Below are 22,225 nucleotides of genomic sequence, written 5' to 3'. Positions count from 1 at the left end.
ATATGGATGAGTATGTTTGATATAGAAAGAAACCAGTACTTGGAGTGAAACAAAAAGTAAGGCTGACGAATGAAAAGAAAAACTCACAAATGATGATGATGAAGTTTACAAATCAACGAGGGAGCAAGAAGGAGAGACAGAGAGCTCTTGGAAAGCGGAGGAGACAGAGGTAAAGAAGTAGGTCGTTGACGGTTGACGAAGAACTAATATAACCATGATTTTCTTCTTAAAATAATACCTTACCAGTTTGTCCCCCTTTTTTTTTTCTCTGTTGAAAAATGATACCAGTCGTTAAAGCTGATTCACGACCAAGTCAAACAAGTTTATTGTCATTCATAAATCCTGGAAAAGTTTTTTTCTTTCTTAGTTCTGTTTTGAATCTCTGATGTCTTCATGTCTTATGCGATCCCTCCAGAAGTTGTATATATTTAGATGACTTACCTTTTCATGTATGTGTGCTCTTGTCAGGTCTAATGACAGGCTACGTTATATGTAGTGAAACAATTGTGTTTGAAAAATCTGCCTAGGCGGACGCCCAGCTCACTCTGAAGCCAAAATGAAAAGGGCACTGACAATTTACTACCGGCAACATGGAATACTAGAACCCAGTGCAGAAATGCTACAACGCCCGAGCTATGTGCAAAATAAACATTATACAAGTTAGTGTTCGAAAAATCGGCCGCCTGAGAGCTAGGCGGGTTTTTTTTTTTTTTTTTTAATAATTTTTTTTCCTGACTTTAAAGAACACCTAGGTTTTATCCTTTTATTTTGCATGATTTTTGGTAAAAATTTATAATTTATAGTACAAAATAATTATAAAGTTTTTAAAAAAAACGTCTAGGCCCCGATTACCCTCTAGAAGCCGCCCGCCTACCGCCTAGCAATTTTTCAAACATTGAACAATTCTGTACTAGAAGATTCTTGTTCTGTAGCAGGATATGCTACAAAGTGCTAAGAAACATGTCGACAATTCCGGAAACCTCATGTTCCTCAAATTCCAGGCACATCAAGAAAATATGCTTCAGAGGAAAGTAACCATGAAGACATTCACTAAACAAAGAAACTATACAATATAACCAACTGTAGCAGTACATGCTCATTACAAGATACAAATTTCAATATACATGCCATCCGCGTTCCCCTTCCTATTTCTTCTCCCTCCCTCGTGGCCTGAATTTCCCTCCATTTTCCTCTGAACCAATGGAAATAATAGTGAAGCATGAATGAAGGGTGAATGTCTCATGCATGGCTGCGGGGAACAGATGCCTTGGGATGAGGAGGAGTTGCATTGTCGATCCCGTTGGTACTATTCCTGCGATGTTTGGGAACATGGCTTGAATTGGCGTGAGGATTTGGGCGAGGATCGTTTTGAGAGACACCGGATCCCTCCGTGTCACTAGGTTCCTGAAGCTGCTCCAATGCTTTTATAACGTCATTCATGTTTAGCCTAAACTTGGGTTCTACTGCTAAGCATCGAATTGCAAGGTTAACTGCTCTGAGAGCTCCACCCACAGAGTACTGGCCTTCAATACGAGCGTCAAAGATTTGGAGAACTTTGCGTTTGCTGGCAAGGTAAGGCTTGGCCCATTCAACTAAATTGTGTTCCCCAGATGGCCGGTTTTTGTCCACAGCTCGTCTGCCAGACAACATTTCGAGCAGAACAACCCCAAAACTATACACATCACTTTTGGCAGTTAAATGACCTTCAAAGAACAAAAATAATGAAACAAGGATCAGAAGGAAGCATGCATACTTGATCATATTTAACAATTTTTTTTTAAAATCATGGCTACTGCAGCACTGGTGAAACTAAAGTTGTACATAAGATCCTGTAAAACTAAAGTTACCTGTGGCCAAGTACTCTGGAGCTGCATACCCATATGTCCCCATGATCCTAGTTGAGACATGGCTTCTATCACCTGCTGGCCCATCCTTGGCCAGACCAAAGTCAGAAAGTTTGGCATTGTAGGTCTGTTATTTTTCAAAAAAAAAAAAAATGATGTGTTAGCAAGTCTGTCATAACTCTTCTAGAAGCATAAACTCAACAGTTAAATGTTTCACTTACTGAATCAAGCAGGATATTAGCAGTTTTAAAGTCCCGATATATCACTTTGGCCTCATCACTGTGAAGAAATGCTAGACCCTTAGCAGCACCAAGGGCAATCTTCATACGAAGGTTCCACGAAAGTGGTTGAAAGTAAGAAGCCCCTGTTCCACCAACAACAGTTTTTAAGTCCCTAATTATACTTCATATTGAAATATTTGATCTCTTTATCAGTGGTACTGCTTAGTTTAAAAGATCAAATGGCTAAACAGTGAAGGAAGTTTATAACTGACTTCTAAATAGATGATTATCCAAGCTTCCGCGAGGCATAAATTCATACACCAACATCCGGTGGTCATCCTCTAAGCAGTAACCAATCAACCTCACAAGATTTTCGTGATGTAGCTGCCCGAGGTAGTTAATTTCCGTCTAGAGTTCAAGAGGCGCCACAAAGTAAATACATTATTCTCTGAAAATATTACATGTTACATCATCTATTTGTAACACGTTAAGAAGCAAGATTCATTAAGATTGTTTCAATATATTAGCTTTTCCAACTACTCTCATCTATTCCTCTTGGGGGGCTTTGAGTAACTGATCATCAATGTATATAAGATTCTCAAATATTTGTTGCAACATGCTCAACTAATATGAACAAATGCTAGGATTAGGGTATCAAAAACAAATCAACAAGATATTGCAGAAGTGCATGTAAGCAAACGAAGGATAGAAGTGACACTCACCAGCCATTCCTTGTGACCCTGGAGACCTTCTTGGTTGAGCCTTTTCACAGCAATAACCATGCCAGTACCAGGCTTGGCAGCTGTCAATGAATTCTCATCAACCCACCCCTTAAAGACACAACCAAAACCACCTTCACCCACCATACTATCAGGACGGAAGTTCCTGGTGGCTGTTTTCAGTTCATTAAAGGCAAAGCTCTTCAAATTGGAGGACTGCAAGATCTCACCCTCCGTGCGAGGAGTTGAAGGCACCGAGACAGACGACACCTTGCTATTTGAATGTAATCCTAGACATGTCAAATACCATATAACTTGTAAATAATGCTCAAAAGAATCCTAGACACGTCAGATACCAGTCTTATATAAAAAAGAATACAAATCTCCTTCTAAGTGGTGTAGTACGTGACAATCATGTGTAATAAAAACCAGTTTGTCCATGCAAATCTGATTTAAAATTGATCCTAACTGCAAGCTTCATTGGATGAATCTTACAGAATAATACAAAATTCAAATGAGAAAGGTACTGGTTTGAAAAGGTCTTAACCTCTTGATATCCCTCCACTTCGCTAAGGAAAATGGGAGGCAATCATTTCCAATTGAAGAAAGTAAAACAGAACACAAATAGAATATTCAAAGTTGAACTTGAGTGTGTGTGACCATTACTTAGAAGTAAAATTTGAGTTTTTCTTCTTATTCTTCTTTAGCTTTCTTATTTATGAGCAATCAGAGCAGTAACAATCATATAAACCCAGAAGCAGGATTCAATAGAACAGTAGCAAATGGTTCAGAGGCAGATATCAAAACAAAAATCCCAACCAAATGATGTTCTTCATGGAAACAAAACAGAAAACAGCAAGCTTAGCTAGAGCAGCTGTAGATTCCAGTTCTTCATGTTTCAGTAATCAAAGCCAACCAAATTTAATTAAAATCCCAAACTTTTAATTAGCATTGTAAAGCAGAAAACAGTTGATTAATCTTAAAACTTAATTACCATTATGAAGATGGCTGTCAGCTTTGATTCTTGAACTGAAGCAGGAACCCATCAGCACAAAACGTCCCAAAAACTCCTGTTGCCAAACCCAACTGCCAAAGAGGAGGAAGAAATAGAAACCCAAGTGTAAACAAGTTGAACAGATCAAGCAAAGCAGAGCAAGGTCCGTGAATCAAAGATGATGTCCCGAATGTGTGTGAATGCTCGGGCCTTTTTACAAATACCTAGCTGTCACCCGCATGCATAACCCACCAATTGAATACTAGAAAGTGAACCAACCAAAGAAAGGTTGATCAGAGAGAGGCGGATGCTATTTGCTTTTGAACATGGAAATTTGGAGGTATGTGAGGTGTTTGGGTTCTGGGAAAGTTCTTTTATCAGACCTTCGGGAAGGACAAAAGTGAGAAAGGGTTGACTTGGCCTCCCCATTTGAGTTTCTTTATCTGCAAGTTGTAGATAGAGAGAGAGAAACAGAGAGAGGTTTGGAAAATTTGTAATAGACTGTTCAAGCTTATCCAGATTATGTGCTCTTTGTCTGCCTCACTCATCATGCGTTTGACAGCTTTGCATGGCCTCACCGCTGCTGTGCGTTTTGGGCTTTTTTTCATTTATTTATTAAATATACACAATAGTCTAAATTACGAGGGAATGAGAATTTCTAACATACACTATCAAAGTGTCATGAGAGTTCGAATATGAGACCACTTGTTTGCTAGTCAAGACCCTTTTTTATTGGACTCAGGGGCAGTTCTGTGCACAGGACAGGTTGGGTGCCCGTCTAACCCAAAATTTTTTTTTTTTAAAAAAAGTACCTACATATGTTATAAGCTCAGTTCAAAATTAAAAAAAATTAAAAGCAAACCTTACACATATGCTTGTCTCATATCTTTTTTCACCTCTCTTTTAGTTATGTGACAGCAGCTTGTTTCTCTTTCTTAGCTACCCAACATCAGCAACTTCTTTCTCCCTTTATTTTCTATATATCTTTAATTATAGTTTTAATTTAAAATTTAATTAGAGATAAAAGAGAGTTTGCTAATAATCCACATATGCGGCAAAGTCTACAAGTTAATGAAATTAACAAATACAAAAGTCCCCATTTCGTAAGGTCAGAACAAGTGGGTGGAAAATAGAAAGAGGCAGTCAATTATTTATTTTGTTTTTTCTCTATAATCATAAAATACTTTCCGGGTTTCATCCACGTACGTAACCAAGAATAACCTATGAATTGTTTCAAATAAAAAACATATTTGTTTCTAGTAAAGAATAATGTTCTACAATTAGAGAGGGACAGATTTACTGCAATCATGACTAAAATAACGTTCGATGAGCCTTGAAAACAATCAATTGTTTGAAGCAGTTTGCTCCAGGCTTAGTGGGAAATGAACGAATTTAAGGAGGAAAAAAACACAAGAAGACCAGTCATTATTTGACTTTTCCCAGCCCAAATATAACATGAAGGTTTGGCTTTCCAAAGGGTCCAAAGGACATGTTAAAATATATGTTGTGATATCATTGTGATTATAAAGTTTGGTTCAAGTCGCTTATGTTTGGTAATCCTTGACCCTCATGCTAATCTAATCTAATATTAATATTCTTCAAGGCAATTGGCACAAAAGAAAAAAAGGGGTGACATGTAGAATATTAATTGAGCAACTCGTAAGACAAATGGCTTGACGGGGGGCCTGCCATGAGCCATCTTCTTTAGGGTTGAGAGGGACAGAGGAAAAGTAAGCACTCACAAAAGTCAATGAAGGCCACGCCGACCTTCATCAATGGCAAATGCCCCTTTGTTTTTTTTCTCACTTTCATCACTCACTGTAATTACAACATTCAAATCTTTGCCTTTCTTTTGGATCCTTGTTGTGAAAGATCATTGCAACGACAAAAGACAGAGAGAATGGTAAATGTTTCACTCTCATATCGTATGCGCCCCATGAGTCAACTCCAAATATTGTACAAAGATATTCAGGAGCACCAGAGTCGGTGGCAATCATGACGGATGATGTGGTGCTCCTTCATTGTTGGGAGTAAAAGTAATCTTTCCGAGAGGTCGTGACACCAGCACGTGTCACATATAACGTTATCAATCCATTCACCTATGTCGTCAAACTACCATATAATGATACCAACTTATTTATATTATAACACGTGAATTTTCATACGTGTCGTCATAAGTTTGAGAAGCTTTATTGAATACTAAGATGTATGAATATTGTCCCAAAAAAAAAACCAAGATGCATGAATAAGCAACCTTGGCCTTTTGGCCCAACAGCATGGAATTATAAAGCTTTATTGGATGGGTACTTTCTGGGTAGAACAAAAGGCTCTCTCAAGCCCATTGTGGTGTTTTTTATTTTTCTTTTCAAGCAAAGCTTCACTGATTTTGCTTTTCTTTGATCCCATATATTGAAAATTTGGAACTCTTGACCGAAAATACTTGAAAGCTTTGGCACTTAAGAAAATTTATTAATACAGAAAAACCCAAATCCAGGTGCTGATCGGAATACAAAAAGGAGGAAAAAAAGCATAATTATTTCCTCAAAAGAGTATCTGTAAAATTGTGCGGAATAGATTCTCCACCTCCCAGACAAGAGATCTAAAGTCACACTACTCTCATCAGGTTCAACGCTTTAGGCACTTTTCTTCACCTCCGCAGACTTGATAATGTCAATAAACTCAGGCTGGAGAGAGGCCACAGAGGCACACATGTAAGAAATAAGGGTTAATAAGAAAACTTTCTTTGACCAGAAAATCACAGCGGCCGTATGATCAGCATGAGCATAAACTATGATCATTACCTTTAGAGAAGCTCCACCAACCAAAAATCCGTCAACATCGGGCTGACCTGCCAGCTCTTTGCTGTTTGCACCATTCACAGACCCTGACAAAAGGTATTTAGTTAAGCCAAGTAACGTAAAAGCCAACAGAGGAGAAAGATAAGTGGCCTGCTTATCTTCATGTACAAAGGAAAAGCGTGCACTTTAGTCAATAGAATACCATGCAAACTGAGGGGACTCCTTTCAAAAAATAGATCACTCAAAATTGGCACAAGATTCTTGGCAAGAGAAACATATATTTATAATTTGAAATGATTTCGATGGATTGTTGACCTTAGGTTGGCATATGATCTTTCACCCCAAAGTCAAAGTAATTTTTAATAAGCACTCATTCTTGTATTATAAGTCTTGATTTTTTACCTTTGTCAAACTCATTCTTGTATACATTGACACGGGAAATTGTCAGAATGCTGCATTAGTGGGAGTTATAAAGTTTTTCAGAAAGTAACAACTTAGTAATTTAGTATCTATAGACATTTATTCCTCCTGCCTCGCTCTATTTCTGATTACAACGAAGTTGATGATTGTGAAAAAAATGAAAGTAAAAAACCCAAACAGGAGGGGGAGAAAAAGCTCATCATCATCAAGCAAAAAATAGATAATCTTACTTCAAAATTATTTGTCAACAAAATAAGGAAACTAGAAATATAGATTGAGAAAAGGATAGGATCCACAAGCAGATAAACAACAAAATGAGGTGGTACAGATGTAGAAAGATACCTCCATAAATGATCCTGGTTGTTGCAGCAACTTCAGGACTTACGTTTGCTTGAAGCCATTTCCTCAATTCAAAATGCACCTGTTGTGTGGAGAAAAGTTCGTATGAAACACAGGCATGGTGAAATATGTAGATAAACATACATGCATACAGACACACATACATACTAGCATGCATAATGAGTATATGACCTAGGAAACCCCAACCACAAAAGGTGGGTAGTTGACAATTCAGAAAGAATTGCTCACTCAAGCTCATTTTACTTTAGTTTTAGGAAATCTTGAAGACAGAAAATCCTTAGAATTGCTCTCCATTGTTTTCCATCAATTATCCTCATTTCACTTTACCAATTATAACATTCTTGATCTTGCTCAACATTAAATATAATACACAAAGAGCTCTCAGTTCAAACTAAAGCAAATAAAACCAAAAAACCATATCCAGAGAATCAGAAAGACATGACTTACTTCCTGAGCCTGAGCTGGAGATGCAACTTTGCCAGTTCCAATGGCCCACACGGGCTCATAGGCCAACACAACATTGGTCCAATCTGACACTTTTGCTGCAGTGAAAAAAACATCTATTAAATAAGTACATAAAGTAATTAATCCAGTTACACAACACTCAACAAACATTCTTTCACACTAACAGTAAGCAAGAACTTGGAATTTTGAAAAGCACCTGCAATGGCCTTGGTTTGTGCAGCCACAACCTCCACAGTCGAGCCAGATTCTCGCTGCTCAAGAGTCTCACCAACACAAGCAATCACCTTCAAACCTTGAGCTAGTGCATATGCAACCTTATCGGCAACAAACTGAAACAATATGTGTGCAGAATGAGAAACTATTAAGCAATAGCTAATGATAAATTGATCGAGAGAGAGAGAGAGAGAGAGAGAGAGAGAGAGAAAGAGTACCTCATTGGATTCGCCTAAAATAAGTCTTCTCTCAGAATGACCAAGAATGACCCAAGGAACCTCCAGATTGACCAGCATTTCAGCACTGAATATCACAACAAATCAACTTAACAAGGGAAAAGTCCAGATTGACATAAAATGCACATTCGATGTATACACTTATATGTATTTAGCTCACTAAATCCTGTGATCCTGTCGCAACCAGTTTAAAACAAACCATCTTCGCAGATTTATGCTTTCGTTGTAGTCGCATTCTTTTTTTTATCAGATCAGAAGCCTCATATTCTGAGCTTTCCTTTATCAGTAATATTGCTAAAGTATTAAGGGTTTGACCACAGCACCTAAATCATTAACTCTACAAAATATCAGTAATAAACATAATATTTTTTTACTATGTATCAATTTGAAACTAGATGTCGACATCTTGACGCAATGAAACATACTTGTAAATCATAAACATACACACCTAACTTCACCAGTGAAGGCACCACCCTTCTTGACCCAGCAGTTTTGAGCTGCAACATGAAAGTCAGGCCTCAACGAACTCTTCACCACTGGAAGAAACACATATGGTGGGCTCACCACAACCTCTGCAATAAGAACAACCCAAAAAACAAATTAACAGTTTGATAACTCATACAGATCACTACCCATTATAGAAGAATTACAAATATGTAAATCTCATAAGTTCAGGAATATTGGCATAAATTTTGATTTGAAGGCAGTCTCATAGAGATAAACAAGAGCACTGAAGCAGAAAAAAAAACTTGCAAATCAAATCCAAATCAGAAGAAGAACAGACTCACCCACAACATCTTGTGATGGCACTTGTCCCTCATTGAGTATCTTCACAATCTTCTTCACCTCATCGAAGGTTCCATTCTACACGCAGATTCAGATTTAAGTAAATCAGCACTTCGTTCAATCAAACTTAAAGCACAAATCAAATCAGAAAACAAAACACAAGGATCTGTTTGGTTGATCAAAAAGTGGCTGAGGGTACAGAAAACGAAAAACATAAAACAGATCGGTTGATTAAGACGGCAATAAAATACTCGAAATCTGATTTTTCCATTAGTTTCTATGGTGTTCTCAGCAACCAAACAGATAAAAAGGAAAACAGGATATCGCGAATCGGATACTCACGCATTTCCAGTTGCCGCCGACGAAGAACTTCCTGCCCATTTTTTTTATCTCGATATTCACGAAATCGCAAGATAGAGAGAGAGTGTGTGTGTGTGTGTGTGTGAGATTTTCGCTTTTCGGGTCTTGTTTTTAACTGCGGCTTTTTCTTGGTGCCCAAGAGTGGGTATTATTATTAGTGGATTCTATGTGCTATGGCCTACTTTTTCCTGCGAAATTACGGTTGTGGCCCAGGAGAATCTGGAATATGCTTAATGGATGAGGGGCATTTTCGTCTATCGAGATGTGGTCTAAAAATGGTGAGTGCGATGGCCCACGGGTTTTCTTGTTCCTGTGTGGCACAAGACGTGGGTGGTTATTGGCGGATTAGGTGGAGTCAAGGGAAGCTCAGTCCATGGATTTTAGTGCACAGTAATTCATATGGGCCACGGCCCAACCACATAAGGCCACGGGTCATCGAACCTAGGCTAAGGGCTTGCAAAATGTTAACTCTCTCTTTGATTAAATTGCCAAAAAAACATTCTTTTTTTTATTTATAAATGCAATGTTCGAGAAACTACTCTAATGTATGGTGAGGGGGGTCGAATTTAGGTGCATCGGAAGGAGTTTACTATTTTGACTAACTGACTTAACCCACAACTGCACATTTCACTGTTAAAATGTCATAGACTCATAGATGTTCAAACCTGATACAATAATTTTTAAATTAATACTTTTTCTACTCTATTATACCCCGTTGACCTCCTAAAGATTTTATTTGTGAGTAACTATAATGAAAGTATAGTCTTTGTATCATTACTTTTGTTTGTATAATCGTCCCACATACAATGTGCACGCTTGACATTTCATATTGCAACATTATGTTTGTTAATTATTTTTCTTCTTTGTAAAAATGACTTTTTTATATATTTTTTTAATATATAATTTGTTTAAGTAATGCGTTGAATTTAGCACTATGCGCATGCGGGGTTTTCTGTTTTAGGACATGCCTTTGTGTTTAGTTACATCAACCGGTCTTGGCTTGGGTGATGCTTACTAGTAAACGCATGCGTCGAGTTTTAAATTCATGTATTTTATTTGATTGTTGTATTTTGTCGACAAAGCTCTCAGAGAAAATGCAAACTATGCATTTTGTGAGTTTGCTTAACAGAATAGCCTATGTTACATATAGAGTAGCCAAAGGGTAACCTATTCAATTCTAGGAGATTACGTTTTGACTGAGAATTTAATGCAGGAGATTTATTTTTCTCACATATTATCGAATAAAAATTATATATATTAAAAAATTATATAGTGGTCGATTAATATTTGCTTTGGATATGTTGAAATTAGCAAATCAGTATCTATGAAGTATAAACTAATGTAACTAGGAGCCACGTGTAGCCGAATAGCTATACCATTTAAAGAAAATGTATTTAAACAGTATAGCCATGCGGCTAAACTATGATTTTTTTTTAATAAAAAAAATAGTATCGCCGTGCGGCTATACTTATTTTAACACGTGGCTCCTAATCGATAGAGGTTTTTTTTTTTTTTTTTTAAAGTACAGCCGCCCGGCTATACTCGGTGATTTTATTTTTCTAAAAAATAGTACCGTCGCACGGCTATACTCGGTTTCAGCAATCCTATACTATTTTTTTTAAACATATAGGGGCTTAGGCGGTGTGCGGCTACTTTGTTTTCTTTTTAATAAATAGTCTAGATGTGCAGTTATACTACGATTTTTTTTTATAAAAATAGTATAGCCGCTTGGCTACACTTATTTTGACATGTGGCACGTAATCGCTATGGGGTTCACTTTTTAAAAAACAGTACAACCGCCCGGCCATATCCCGTTTTTATCAATGCTTGTTTAAAAAGAGTATAGCTAGCCGCATGGCTATACTCTTTTTTCACGTGGGCACCTAGGCTATGTGCGGCTGCTTTTTTTTAAATAAATAGTATAGCCGCACGGCTACACCTGATTTTTTTAATTTTTTTAAAAAATGAGATTTTGAATTCCCTTTTTAACCCTAATTCACCTCTCCAACCCCCTCATCTAAACAACCAACCTTAAGATTTGGGCCCTTCACACCCCTAACTAATTTAACTCAGCTCAAAACATTCCAAATTAGTTCGGCCCGACCCAAAGTCCAAATTTTGGTTTGGGGCATGCCAGCACACGCCAGTCGATAATAAAATTTCAAAAGCGACTATTGAAAAGAAAAACAAAACTCAAAGTCCATTAAGCACGAAAAAATCGATTTTCCCGCCACCAGACATTAGGGTTTCTCTCAAATACCAATTATGCACCGCCATTTATCACACACGCGTCTGTGCAATTCCAGCAGATAGGCCCAATCTTCGACCCTATTTGACTTCATTCAACTCAAATTAAGCTGATATTACTGTAAAATTTTAATCGGACCGAATAATTCAAGGGATGGCCGGCCAATCTGATCCAAATGTTTCTATATTTTCCGGAGAAGAGGTTTAGCTCTCTGTGTTCATCTGTAATTTTGGCTTAATTTGGTTGTTTTGTTTTCTATTTCGCTCATTTCTGTGAATTTAATTTGAAATTTCAAAAGCTCAGGTTGAGTTTATGGCTGAAGATGATATGGTGGAGATCGTCCCCAATATGAGAATGGAGCCTCTCAATATGCTCTGTGTATGTTCTTCACTTTGTACATGGTTCTTATATCGCAGCTTAAGTGGATTGATGCAGATGGGTAACTTTTATCATGGTTTACAGGGAGATTTTGGTCCATTCTACCCACAAATGGCTACCCAAGTACCGATGTGGCTGGCAATTGCTCTGAAGAAGAGAGGGAAATGTACAATTCGACCCCCAGAGTGGATGTCCGTCGGTGAGTCTTGCTTCTTTAGCATTAGTTTGATTTATGGTTCCATGTTTGCGACCCATTATTCTAGAATTTCGAGGAAATAGATTGTTTGGGTCTAGTAAAGTTATTATGCATTGATTTTGGATTGATTATGGGTTCCATTAACACTACTCTTTTCCTGGGGAATATTCAAAATATGTTTTGCTTCTTTTGGCTGCCATAGAGTATTGTGTGTTTTGTTGGAATTCTTTATGTGAGTCTTAGTATCAGCAGTTATATGTTAAGAGTTTTTAGGTTTATCCTTCTACAAAAAATAAGACTTCAAGAGATGATCAAATTAGTCATGCTTTACTGAACAATTGAGACTCTCTTGCCAAAGTCACTCAACATTAGTTGTTGGAATTGTTGGTGGTGTTTCATTCAGATGCTATGCAATTAAGGAAGTCATGAGAATTAGGGATGATCAGGGGTGATAACAATATCACTACCTAGATTTCATCGAACCACTTTAAAAGTTGAGGGTGTAAATGATAGGTGTTTTATAATTTTCTATGTAATGCATTAGTTCACAAAGCTCTTCTGAGAATAAAAAAGCACTAAACTCTGTAACCCATATCAGACTGATGTTGGGTTTTGATCATTGCCAAAAGCATTTTACTTCTGTATACATTTTAGTTCTCAATGTGTATTTGATATGTTTATTTTTTTTAAAAAAATTTCATTTCCATTTGTCTAAGTGAACTCATGATTTTGTTTTGACACTAGAAAACTTGACTCAGATTTTGGAAGCGGAGCGGGAGTCTCAGGCAGCATTTCAAGTCCTGCCTTTCCATTATGTTGAAATCTCAAGCCTTCTTTTTGATTAGTAAGTACTGAACATTGTACATATTCTATATTTTATTGTACAAGTATGTCGATATCAGCTCTAACTTTTTTTCTTGATGATAGTGCATCCGGTGACATTCCTGACCTATATATGGTGAGTTGAAGATTCTTTCAACCTATATCTAACTATTCATTGGTATTTTGCAATGGCCTTATTATAGTTATTTCTAATAGGTGAGGTCTCTTATTAATGACATAAGGGATGCGAGGTTTCTTAAGGTCGAAAGTAGTTTAGAATCATTCGAGGATGCTCGCTCTTCTGCAGTGAAGGTATGTGTCTTTCTTTATGGTGCATTTGGATGAGCTAATTGATAGTACTGAGAATTTTCAAGATGGGATTTGAAAAAAAAAATAAAGTATTAGGATTTACAAAATTTTCTGTCTAACCTTTTCAGCATGATGGGACTTAACGGTAGAATTTATCATTTCCGTATTTTGATGCATTATTTTTCCTTTTTGATTGGTGTTCCTGAGTTGATTTGATTTGTAATTGCAGGTTAAAAATCTATCTGCAATGGAAGTGAATGTTGTTCGCCCATTTGTTGGGAGAGCGTTACAGTCCTTTTATAAGCATGGCAGTCCAGATTTGGTTCCAAATCCAGAGGCAATGTCTGCCAGACGGCCACAAGCAACTGATAACATACAAAGAGTATGTGCTTATGCCCTTGATACTCTTTTATTTTTTTTCTTAGTTGGATTGTGGAAGGTGAATCACTCCCATAACTATAACTAAAATATTGGCCCAGAAAAGAGATCTAATGGTCCTGAATTGGTTACTTATCTTAGTTACTTACCATCTTATCTATAAAAGATATGTAGCACAAACACACGCAAGAAATATGTTCCTTTGTGATCCATACTCTTTGGTTTTCTTTGCTTAATAAAGTCAATGAAGGTGGAACTGCAGTAGTGACAATTTGTTCTATTAACAATTGCGACAATGTTACATTTTTCCAACTGTGAAGTTTCCTTTTGATTATTTCGCCCTGGATAACTTAGGTGTTTTATGTTTGTAAGATATGCATGCTTTGTCATCAAACAAAGAGATTGCCAGTCTTCTCTAATGAAGGAATCACACACACACATACCCCACAAGACATACAGTTAATAAGTGTTTATTAACTATATTGTCTGTTTTTCAGCGCCCTCTGCGGAAACGGTAAAAGCTTTCATGGTGACGACAGGTACCTTTGAATTCAGCCAGAAACACTAATTTCAGTACGCTTACAAGGAAAGTAGTTCTTCTTTCTTTGAAAACCATTTTTAGTAGAATCCTTGTAGTTAATTAATCTTTTCTGTTGAACCGTCACAGAGTAATGTCATCTTGTTACATTTAATAAAACATTTTTCTAATACAGAGTTACTTCTTCTGTTGGTCTAATGTTATACTTTCTTGTAGTACTCATGTATTCAGACACGTTTAACTTTATACGCAAACTATCGGTTAAGGCTCTGTTATAGGGTAGTTTAGTTCAATGGTCATACAATACAAGAATATCTTTCTAATGCTTTGATGGTTGGGTCTGTTCTGGGGACAGTTTAATTGGAACTCTATTAACTTGTTTCATGGTTCAGTTTCGTGCAGTCCACAAATACTCTCTGCCTGCAAACTGTAATATTGATGCTTTTCTTCTGTATGCAGTTATGAGTTTCATTTAGCATATACTTTGCTTTCTCGTGCACTTTGAAAAATTGCTACTCCAAGTTCTGAAACAGATGAGCTGTAATGATTGTGCAAACACTCAAATAAACAAGAAATGAACATTCAGAATAAAAAGAAAATTGAAAAATAATTGTGTCTGCAGCATCTCTTTTTTTTTTAGTTACATTATTATTTCCTAGATGTCTCTATGTATTTTCCAGAATCATCATCAGAGAGGATCTTGTTTAAAAAAGAGTGGATGGACATTTGGATATTCCTTAGTGGTCCAATTAGATTCGGCCATAACATGCCTCATGTTCCCTCTGCCCCCACTCTAGATGAAAGTATTATAATACTCTGTTTGCCACATGCATTTGGTTGTTGTCCAGTTTTGTGTTCATTGTTAGGCCAATGTACACCCAGAAACAGAGTAGATACATAGTTGAGTTCAAATTATAAAGGGGCTGTCTGCTGTGCTGTGTTTTCAACTTACTTATAGTCTTCATAAATTAATGCATGATTTGGATATATGCTGGTTGTTGCAGAACCCAAAAGTTTTTAATAAAAATCCCAAGTTCTTATTTTATTGTGCATTATTGGTTTCCCCCTTTTGAGGTCCATTGTTTTCAATCATTAGCTTCTCTTTGATAGATGAAGATTATTATTATATTGCCCATAAGCTTATCTGAAAGGGAGAAACTTTGATGAGATTTCAGATTGATATTTAAAAAGTATTTTTAGTTCCAGTGTGCCGTTGCATATGCTTCTACCATGGGCTCCAGCTTGGCCAATGGCCAACGGTTGAAGCTGTGAGTGTTTTTAAATTCGAAAATGGTTAGGTATATACAGATCATAAACGTAGTATTTGTGGTATAAGTCAATGGTTAGATACATTACAACTTGATATTATTATTATTATTATTATTATTATTATTATTATTATTATTATTTATGTTTAAGGATGTTGCGTAGTGATTTGGTTACATTGGTCAAAATCTACTATCTGCATAGTCTTATACAACCTGAGTGGATCCAACATGATACCATGGACCTGTTCACTGTTTTGTACAACCCGGTTAAAGCTTTTACAACTTTTGCTGTAAATTTTGTTTTTCTTTTCGTTCATTAATCTGAAGAAAACGTGTGGAATGGTTTTTTTGGGGGTATTATTTTTATGTTTTGTTGTTGAATTCCAAGATGGTGACTTCAATTAATTAATTAATTAGAACAAATAAAAGTTTGGCATGTGCTTCACCTTCACTTTATTTCAGTGCTCGATTTTGACTGTACCCATATATTTTTAACAATGTTTGATTAGATTTTGGCAATAAAAAGAAAAACAAATTTAGATTTTTCTGATCGATATGGAGTAATTCTCTGATCAGATAGTCACACCGTTGTGTAGTGTTATAAAACTATTTATATTGTGATACTATACTCTAAAATCTATGACATATCAACCTTGTCGTCACACTCTTCCAACCTATAGCCATTCGTATGGTGTGTTACTATATAGCTTGGATAAAGAAAACAAAAATACAGAACGTTGGAAAGAAAGGGAAAGAGCGTAGAGTGGCGGGCGCGTAAGCCACGTGAATGTGGGTGAAAGTGGTCCTGGATTTGCAAGAGGAGGGAGGAAAGCCACGGGATTCTTCCTTCGTTGCTGGTCCTTGCTGGCCGACCACCCAATACGAAAAGCGTGAGTTTGGTTCGGTCATTTTTCAAACTACACTTAATAAGTGCCAGAAAGCGAAAGATACTGATTCACGGCGTGTGGTCCCCGCATTGGCGCCTCTGCTCTCATTAGCGCCAAAATATTATTTATTTTAGTTTGAAATTTCGAGGAAACCATCATTTTTCAGAAAATAGATTATGAAATCATGACCCTCTTTCCTAAACTAGAAAAAGAAATTAAATTTATTTATAATAATCTAATTAAATTTATTAAATTTATTTATTTATAATAATCAAAACTACCCCATAGTAATTTTGAGTAGCATAATAATCTAATTAAATTTATTTATATTTTTCATATAGAGCCTAAAATTATACTATGTAAATAAATTTATCTACTAATTAATTAAGTCTAGTGATATTTGTCTCTACTTAATTAAAACAGATCTCAATTTCAAACTCATAGACGACAATATATCTTTGTAGTAAATTCTATCTTATAATATTCTATTATTCGTTAAAATTATGTATTTTGATCATAAACTTTTATCCACATATTTAGAATGTTATGTGTTATTTATGATGATTATGTATGTTTTAAAATGATAACTGTGTCGTTGTCATGAAAATGATTCCCTTTATAATATGAATATATTTTCCTGAAAAAGAAATAAATAGATATGACAGTTGAGTACTTTGGAAATCTTATCCTTAAAGGTGGCAAAAATACATGGCACCGGTCCATTTATAAAATAATTAAATTGAGGCAATATCTGTCAACAAATTTGATCCAGAAAAAAAAAGGAAATATCTCCGTGTAACTCACGGCTCACGTCATCTTCTTCCAGCCAGGCGGCGAACGTGGCAATTTTTGATTTTTTAGTTTCTGAGTTTTCTTCAACTTGATTGGAGACTTGGTCCCCAAGGGATATAATGTTATTTTCCATTGACGGAATTCCCATTATGCCCATGTCCTTATCAACTCAGTTCTCATACTAAAAGGGGGTTTTGTTAGATTACACAATTTATTAGCAATTTTAGCATGCAATTATTGAGACTAATTGGTTGGTGATAGATTAGGGGTCATTCAATTTTATACACGGCTTTATTAACAATTGTAAATTCATAAATGTATGCCACTCATCTTGCTACGTGGCCGTCGAAAAGTTTCTATCTAACGTTATAACAAAATTTAAAATTCAATTTTGTTTTACTTTTTTCTGTTCATATTATTCACGTGTTAAATACAAGAAAAATTATATTATTTTTAATTTTTAAAAAATAGTTTAATTAACATTGTGAAATGGAGGAGGTTAGGATATTCCTACTACCCAACAAATACCAACTGGTGAAAAAAAAAAAATAGAAAAAAGGTTGGTATAAAATTTGAAAATATGAGCAACAAACAACAAGAAGGCCAATTAAGAAGTGAAAATTGTTAATGACAGATATTTATGTGTGTTAATAAAGAAACGAATCCAGAAAGCACTGATCGTTCATAAGAACACACGCCTCATTACCGTCCAAATACAATTTCACCTTATCCACTGCTTCGATTATTTCGGTGTGATGTAGCCAGAGAATTTCTTGGTGCTTAAGCAAACAAACAAGGGTAGTTTCGTCCTTTGTCGCACACCCACCCTCTCCCCCTCCCCTCCCCCCGCTTTATATGTAAGTCTCCTATCCCATTGCTTTCGTTCCATCCTTTGGGTTTTAGAGAGAGAAAGCCATAGACGCCCTTTTCTCTCCCTCCTAAAATCAAACACCAAAAACCCCATTTCTTGAAAACCAATCACCATTTGCCAAAACAAAGAAAGTCGACAAAACCAAAAACAAAAACGAAAGCACAGAATTCGAACCCTTTTTTTAAGTTTTCATTTTTGTTTTATAAATTACGAAGCTTTTGTTCTTTTTTTTTTTTTTGGGGGTTAATTTTGAGCTGCGGCGAGCTAGGGCTTGGAGAAATGATTGGGTGTGTCGCGCTCCAACATTGAATTACAAGATGGTTGCCACGCTTGAGGAAGAGGAAGGGTCGTGGTGATCGCTGAGAACCGAAACAGCGCCGTTTGGGGTTGGGGAAATGGACTGCCGGGTGTGCATGGCGGGCGGTGACGTGTGGATGAGGGGTCAGATCGGAGGGAATTTCAGCCATGAGAGCGAGCACGACCTCGCTTTAATGGTCACAGATTTCTGGGAAAATGGTAGCGCCGGAGCTGAGTCTTGGTGCAGCAGCGACAGCGATTCTGCTCTTTCCGATCTCGCTCACCTCGCTGATAAAATTCCGGTACGACTAATTTTCATTAACTTGTTTTATAAATTTATGAACTTTAAAGTTGTTACTAATTATTTTTTGTTAATTGCTTATTTTGACTAATTCTAAATTCCGAGTCAAACTGTTGAATTTTCGATAAATTTCCAACCTTTAGGAGTTGGAAGCTGAATTTAGCTTTTCGAATTCAAAAGTGATTGTTTTTGCACCCTACGACTTATGTACAATTTTGGGTTTTTGTTAAACTTGTGCAATTTCATGTGTTCATGTCTTACCTGTAATTTATGCCCAATTTTGAATGGTGTTGTATTCTGTCGCAGTTTTACAAGCGCTCAGTGGCTCAGTACGAAAAGGACTTGACGTCAGTGGTTCATTCTCTTATACTGTCTATCAGTGAGAACGATCTTCATTTTGTGAAGTCAGGTCCATGCAATGCCAGCTGCCTCAAGTTTTCTCTGGTTAAGCTTCTGAGGCTTTCTGGTTATGATGCTGCCGTGTGTGTGGCAAGATGGCAGGGCAGTGGCAAGGTCCCTGGAGGTATGCCATTCACCTCAATTCTGCAAAACCTTTATTGTATAGAATTTGGGTTTTTCTTTCATGCAGTTTTTCTTTTGTTGGGTGCATAAAACACTCTGTTTGTATCTGTTTCCTATTTTGGATGTCAACCGAACCCAGAGTGTACCATTATATCGATTCTGTGATCCCACACACTCTATTAAGCAATCTGTTTAGAATGTCTCTTATATAGTTTGTATACTATTTTCAATATTGTTTCCACAAAATGAAAATGGGCAGGCGGGCTTGTGGGAATTGTCCTGTCTGCTCAATTTAACTGGGTTTTGTAGGTTTCTGATTCTATTTGAGGAGTGGGAATTCTCAACTTCAATCATTTTTGACAGTTTTGGTTTCGTAACGTCGTTTCACAGGGGATCATGAATATATTGATGTGGTCAACTTCAACAATTCAGGGAGCTCGGAGCGTCTCATCATTGACCTTGATTTCCGAAGCCACTTTGAAATAGCTAGAGCTGTTCACTCGTATGATAGAATATTGAATTCACTACCTGTTGTTTATGTGGGCTCCTTGACTAGGATGAAACAGTTTCTCCAAGTTATGGTTGAAGCTGCTAGATCTTCCCTGAAGCAGAACTCAATGCCTCTACCTCCATGGAGATCACTTGCTTATTTGCAAGCGAAATGGCAGTCACCCTACCAGAGAGAGTTTAATCTAGATGAAGAGAATGCTAATGGTGCCTACTCTTCTGACCACAAGCAATGTAGTGGACAGTTGAAGATGCTGCAGTCTCTGCTTCAGTCTGAAATTGAGGCAGATAGAATGTTGAAGCCCATAAACAATGATCATATTAGGAGACACAAGCCTGATAGGCGGAGGCACTCTTTGTTATGGACTCATTGAGATGTACAGATTTTGGGCTCTTAAGATGAGAGAGCTCTTGGAGAGAGACTTGTAATGCGGCTTTTCATAATTTTTTTTTCCCAGACCCTTCAATAAGTGTGAATCAGAGATTCAGAACATGAAGGCAAGTTCATATAGCCAACATGAAGAGCAATAAGGCATGTTATAGTGAAGAATTTTTCAATATTCGTTCTTGCTGGGGAGTCATACCTTATTCTTTTACGTACTCTGCGCTCACATCAAGCAGCACCATCAGGGTTTTGGAATTGATGCAGGTTCAGTCCAGCAGCATCAACAGCCGAACTAGGTGGTACTCAGTTCTTGCTTGACTACGGTGCATAAGTTTTTTTTCAAAATTTATTGAATCTGTTGTTGTTCTTTGATATCCTCATAAATGTATCCCTTTCCCCTTATTTGTGTGGGCCAAGGAAGTTTTGTCATTGTATCGCTTTCTTTTTTCTACAAATGCCGAGTTGCATAACTTCCCCAGCAGAACAACCAGAATTTTTACTTGAATTATGAAATTTTTTACCCAATAATAACGTTGATGTGTGATTTTTTGCTGGTCTTGCTCTGCCCTTTCATTGTGAGAGCCTGTCAAAGGGGGAAACCTGTCTAAAGTGGCTTGTAGTCTGTTAGATGTTTTTCTTTGCTTGGATTCAGAATGAATTGATCATATAAAGTAAAAACAAATGACTTTGGAAATTGGAGATTATTGCCCCATCCTTGCCAAGAAGATGATGGTTTTCTGGCCTGATGGGGAATTTGGTGGCCATTCCGGTTTAGTTGGTATAGGCAATTGAAAATTTGAAAGATCATAAGAGGATTTAACTTCACCTGTTTGTGAATTCTTGTGTATATCGAAGAAATGTGTATATATCAAGACCAAAGTATAGGCATTGAAGATGTATGCAGAACCCAAACTTGCTCACTGCATTAGCTTGTAACTTGTTATGAAAGATCATCTGACAACTACAGATGTTACAATCCAAGAACAATATACATCGACTGGTGGATTTACTTTCATATCAAAGCTACCCCAAACGAGCGAAAGCTAAGAAGAAAAAAGGGTCGAAAAGTCCTACGGTTGGCAACTTCGCAGCTCAATTGCATTGATGAAGGAGATCCCTTGCAACTTCCTGAGTGAATTTGATCATAAAAGGCACCTACAGAATCAATTACCAGCTGCTTATCTTCAGTCCTCAATCAAGATCACGAGGCCATGCACTGCCCAAATATGAAGTGTTTGGTGTTGTAGAAATTTATGCAATACGGTAACCTTATTATCATCCAGATAAAATCTAGGTTGTGAATTTTCTGCATATGAGACATTCGTGAATTTTCTGCTATATATAGTAACCTTGTCATCATCCATATAAAATTTAAGAAAAGTTAGGTATTAGTCACATGAAGTGGCTAACGTTTCTCTTGGGTTTGGTCAATGAGTTTTGAATTTTGTTTTGGAAAAGCTCAATCATGTGTTGTGGGGAGTTACATTTATGTTTTTGAGTTTCAAAAGAACACGTTTAAGGATATTATGGTAATTTCATCTAATTCAAATCAATACTCATGACTTTGTTGTCAACGTTGTCTTTATTCTCTTGTTAACTTAAATGCTATGTGAGCCAGCCTCACTCAAATTAAAGCTACACTACCAAGCTGCCCTTTTGAATTACCAGGGCAAATAGCTTGATATGATTATAAATTATCAAATAGTTCATTGTTTCTGTTGCTCTCGTTGCTAACCTAATTTTCAAGTGCCTTGGTACATATGTTAAGCAACTGGTTGTATTTTTGGGTTCCTGCCGAGTGTAATTCAACTATGAGTTTCAAGCAAATCTAAATGCTATAGCATAGCAGAAATCCGGCAAAGGATTAATAATCCACATGCATAGTCACAACTTACACTTTCAGGCGAAAAGTCAACGTTTCATATGGCAAATTTGACCTAGAAAAACTTAAACTCATCAACCAAGTAGCTTTATATTTTCGATTCCCAAACTTCTTTTGTTACGGTTGATTGTAATCCTTTTCTTTTGGCCCGTAGACACTTCCTAAGTTAGAAAGAGATTACAATCAATCCCTATCGCATGTACTTGTTTACCCTCCTCCATTCTCATG

The 22,225-nt window shown here is 36.7% G+C and overlaps 4 protein-coding genes across 6 annotated transcripts; 2 read left to right on the top strand and 2 right to left on the bottom strand.

Moving 5' to 3' along the window:
• Positions 1-1,015: 1,015 nt before the first annotated feature.
• On the bottom strand, positions 1,016-4,241 carry LOC117617830 (receptor-like cytoplasmic kinase 176). 2 transcript variants are annotated; one of them, XM_034347401.1, is made up of 6 exons: positions 3,779-4,241; positions 2,788-3,074; positions 2,338-2,473; positions 2,066-2,208; positions 1,848-1,971; positions 1,016-1,703 (listed from the first exon to the last, which is right to left on the bottom strand). In XM_034347401.1, the coding sequence occupies exons 1-6, from the start codon at positions 3,828-3,830 to the stop codon at positions 1,240-1,242; spliced, it is 1,206 nt and encodes a 401-aa protein (XP_034203292.1). In that variant the 5' UTR covers positions 3,831-4,241; the 3' UTR covers positions 1,016-1,239. The 2 variants fall into 2 exon arrangements, with proteins under 2 accessions (XP_034203292.1, XP_034203293.1); XM_034347402.1 differs by having other exon boundaries at positions 2,788-3,058; positions 3,779-4,239.
• Positions 4,242-6,204: 1,963 nt separating this feature from the next.
• LOC117617318 (triosephosphate isomerase, cytosolic) lies at positions 6,205-9,639 on the bottom strand. The gene is made up of 9 exons (XM_034346654.1): positions 9,399-9,639; positions 9,059-9,134; positions 8,719-8,842; positions 8,253-8,337; positions 8,018-8,150; positions 7,804-7,898; positions 7,339-7,417; positions 6,580-6,662; positions 6,205-6,462 (listed from the first exon to the last, which is right to left on the bottom strand). The coding sequence occupies exons 1-9, from the start codon at positions 9,435-9,437 to the stop codon at positions 6,412-6,414; spliced, it is 765 nt and encodes a 254-aa protein (XP_034202545.1). The 5' UTR covers positions 9,438-9,639; the 3' UTR covers positions 6,205-6,411.
• Positions 9,640-11,622: 1,983 nt separating this feature from the next.
• Positions 11,623-14,483, top strand: LOC117619392 (DNA replication complex GINS protein PSF2). Of its 2 annotated transcripts, none has more exons than XM_034349335.1 (8): positions 11,623-11,865; positions 11,968-12,042; positions 12,127-12,241; positions 12,983-13,082; positions 13,166-13,196; positions 13,277-13,372; positions 13,599-13,751; positions 14,245-14,483. In XM_034349335.1, the coding sequence occupies exons 1-8, from the start codon at positions 11,818-11,820 to the stop codon at positions 14,263-14,265; spliced, it is 639 nt and encodes a 212-aa protein (XP_034205226.1). In that variant the 5' UTR covers positions 11,623-11,817; the 3' UTR covers positions 14,266-14,483. The 2 variants fall into 2 exon arrangements, with proteins under 2 accessions (XP_034205226.1, XP_034205227.1); XM_034349336.1 differs by having other exon boundaries at positions 11,963-12,042.
• Positions 14,484-18,106: 3,623 nt separating this feature from the next.
• Positions 18,107-20,662, top strand: LOC117618672. The gene is made up of 3 exons (XM_034348346.1): positions 18,107-18,702; positions 19,008-19,224; positions 19,614-20,662. Exons 1-3 carry the CDS (start codon positions 18,499-18,501, stop codon positions 20,102-20,104), a joined length of 912 nt encoding a protein of 303 aa, XP_034204237.1. The 5' UTR covers positions 18,107-18,498; the 3' UTR covers positions 20,105-20,662.
• Positions 20,663-22,225: the final 1,563 nt, after the last annotated feature.

This window comes from Prunus dulcis, chromosome 2 (genome assembly GCF_902201215.1).
Source record: "Prunus dulcis chromosome 2, ALMONDv2, whole genome shotgun sequence".
NCBI lineage: Eukaryota > Viridiplantae > Streptophyta > Magnoliopsida > Rosales > Rosaceae > Prunus > Prunus dulcis.
The sequence above is the reverse complement of the archived record's forward strand: the minus strand, read 5'-3'. Positions and strand labels throughout refer to the sequence as shown.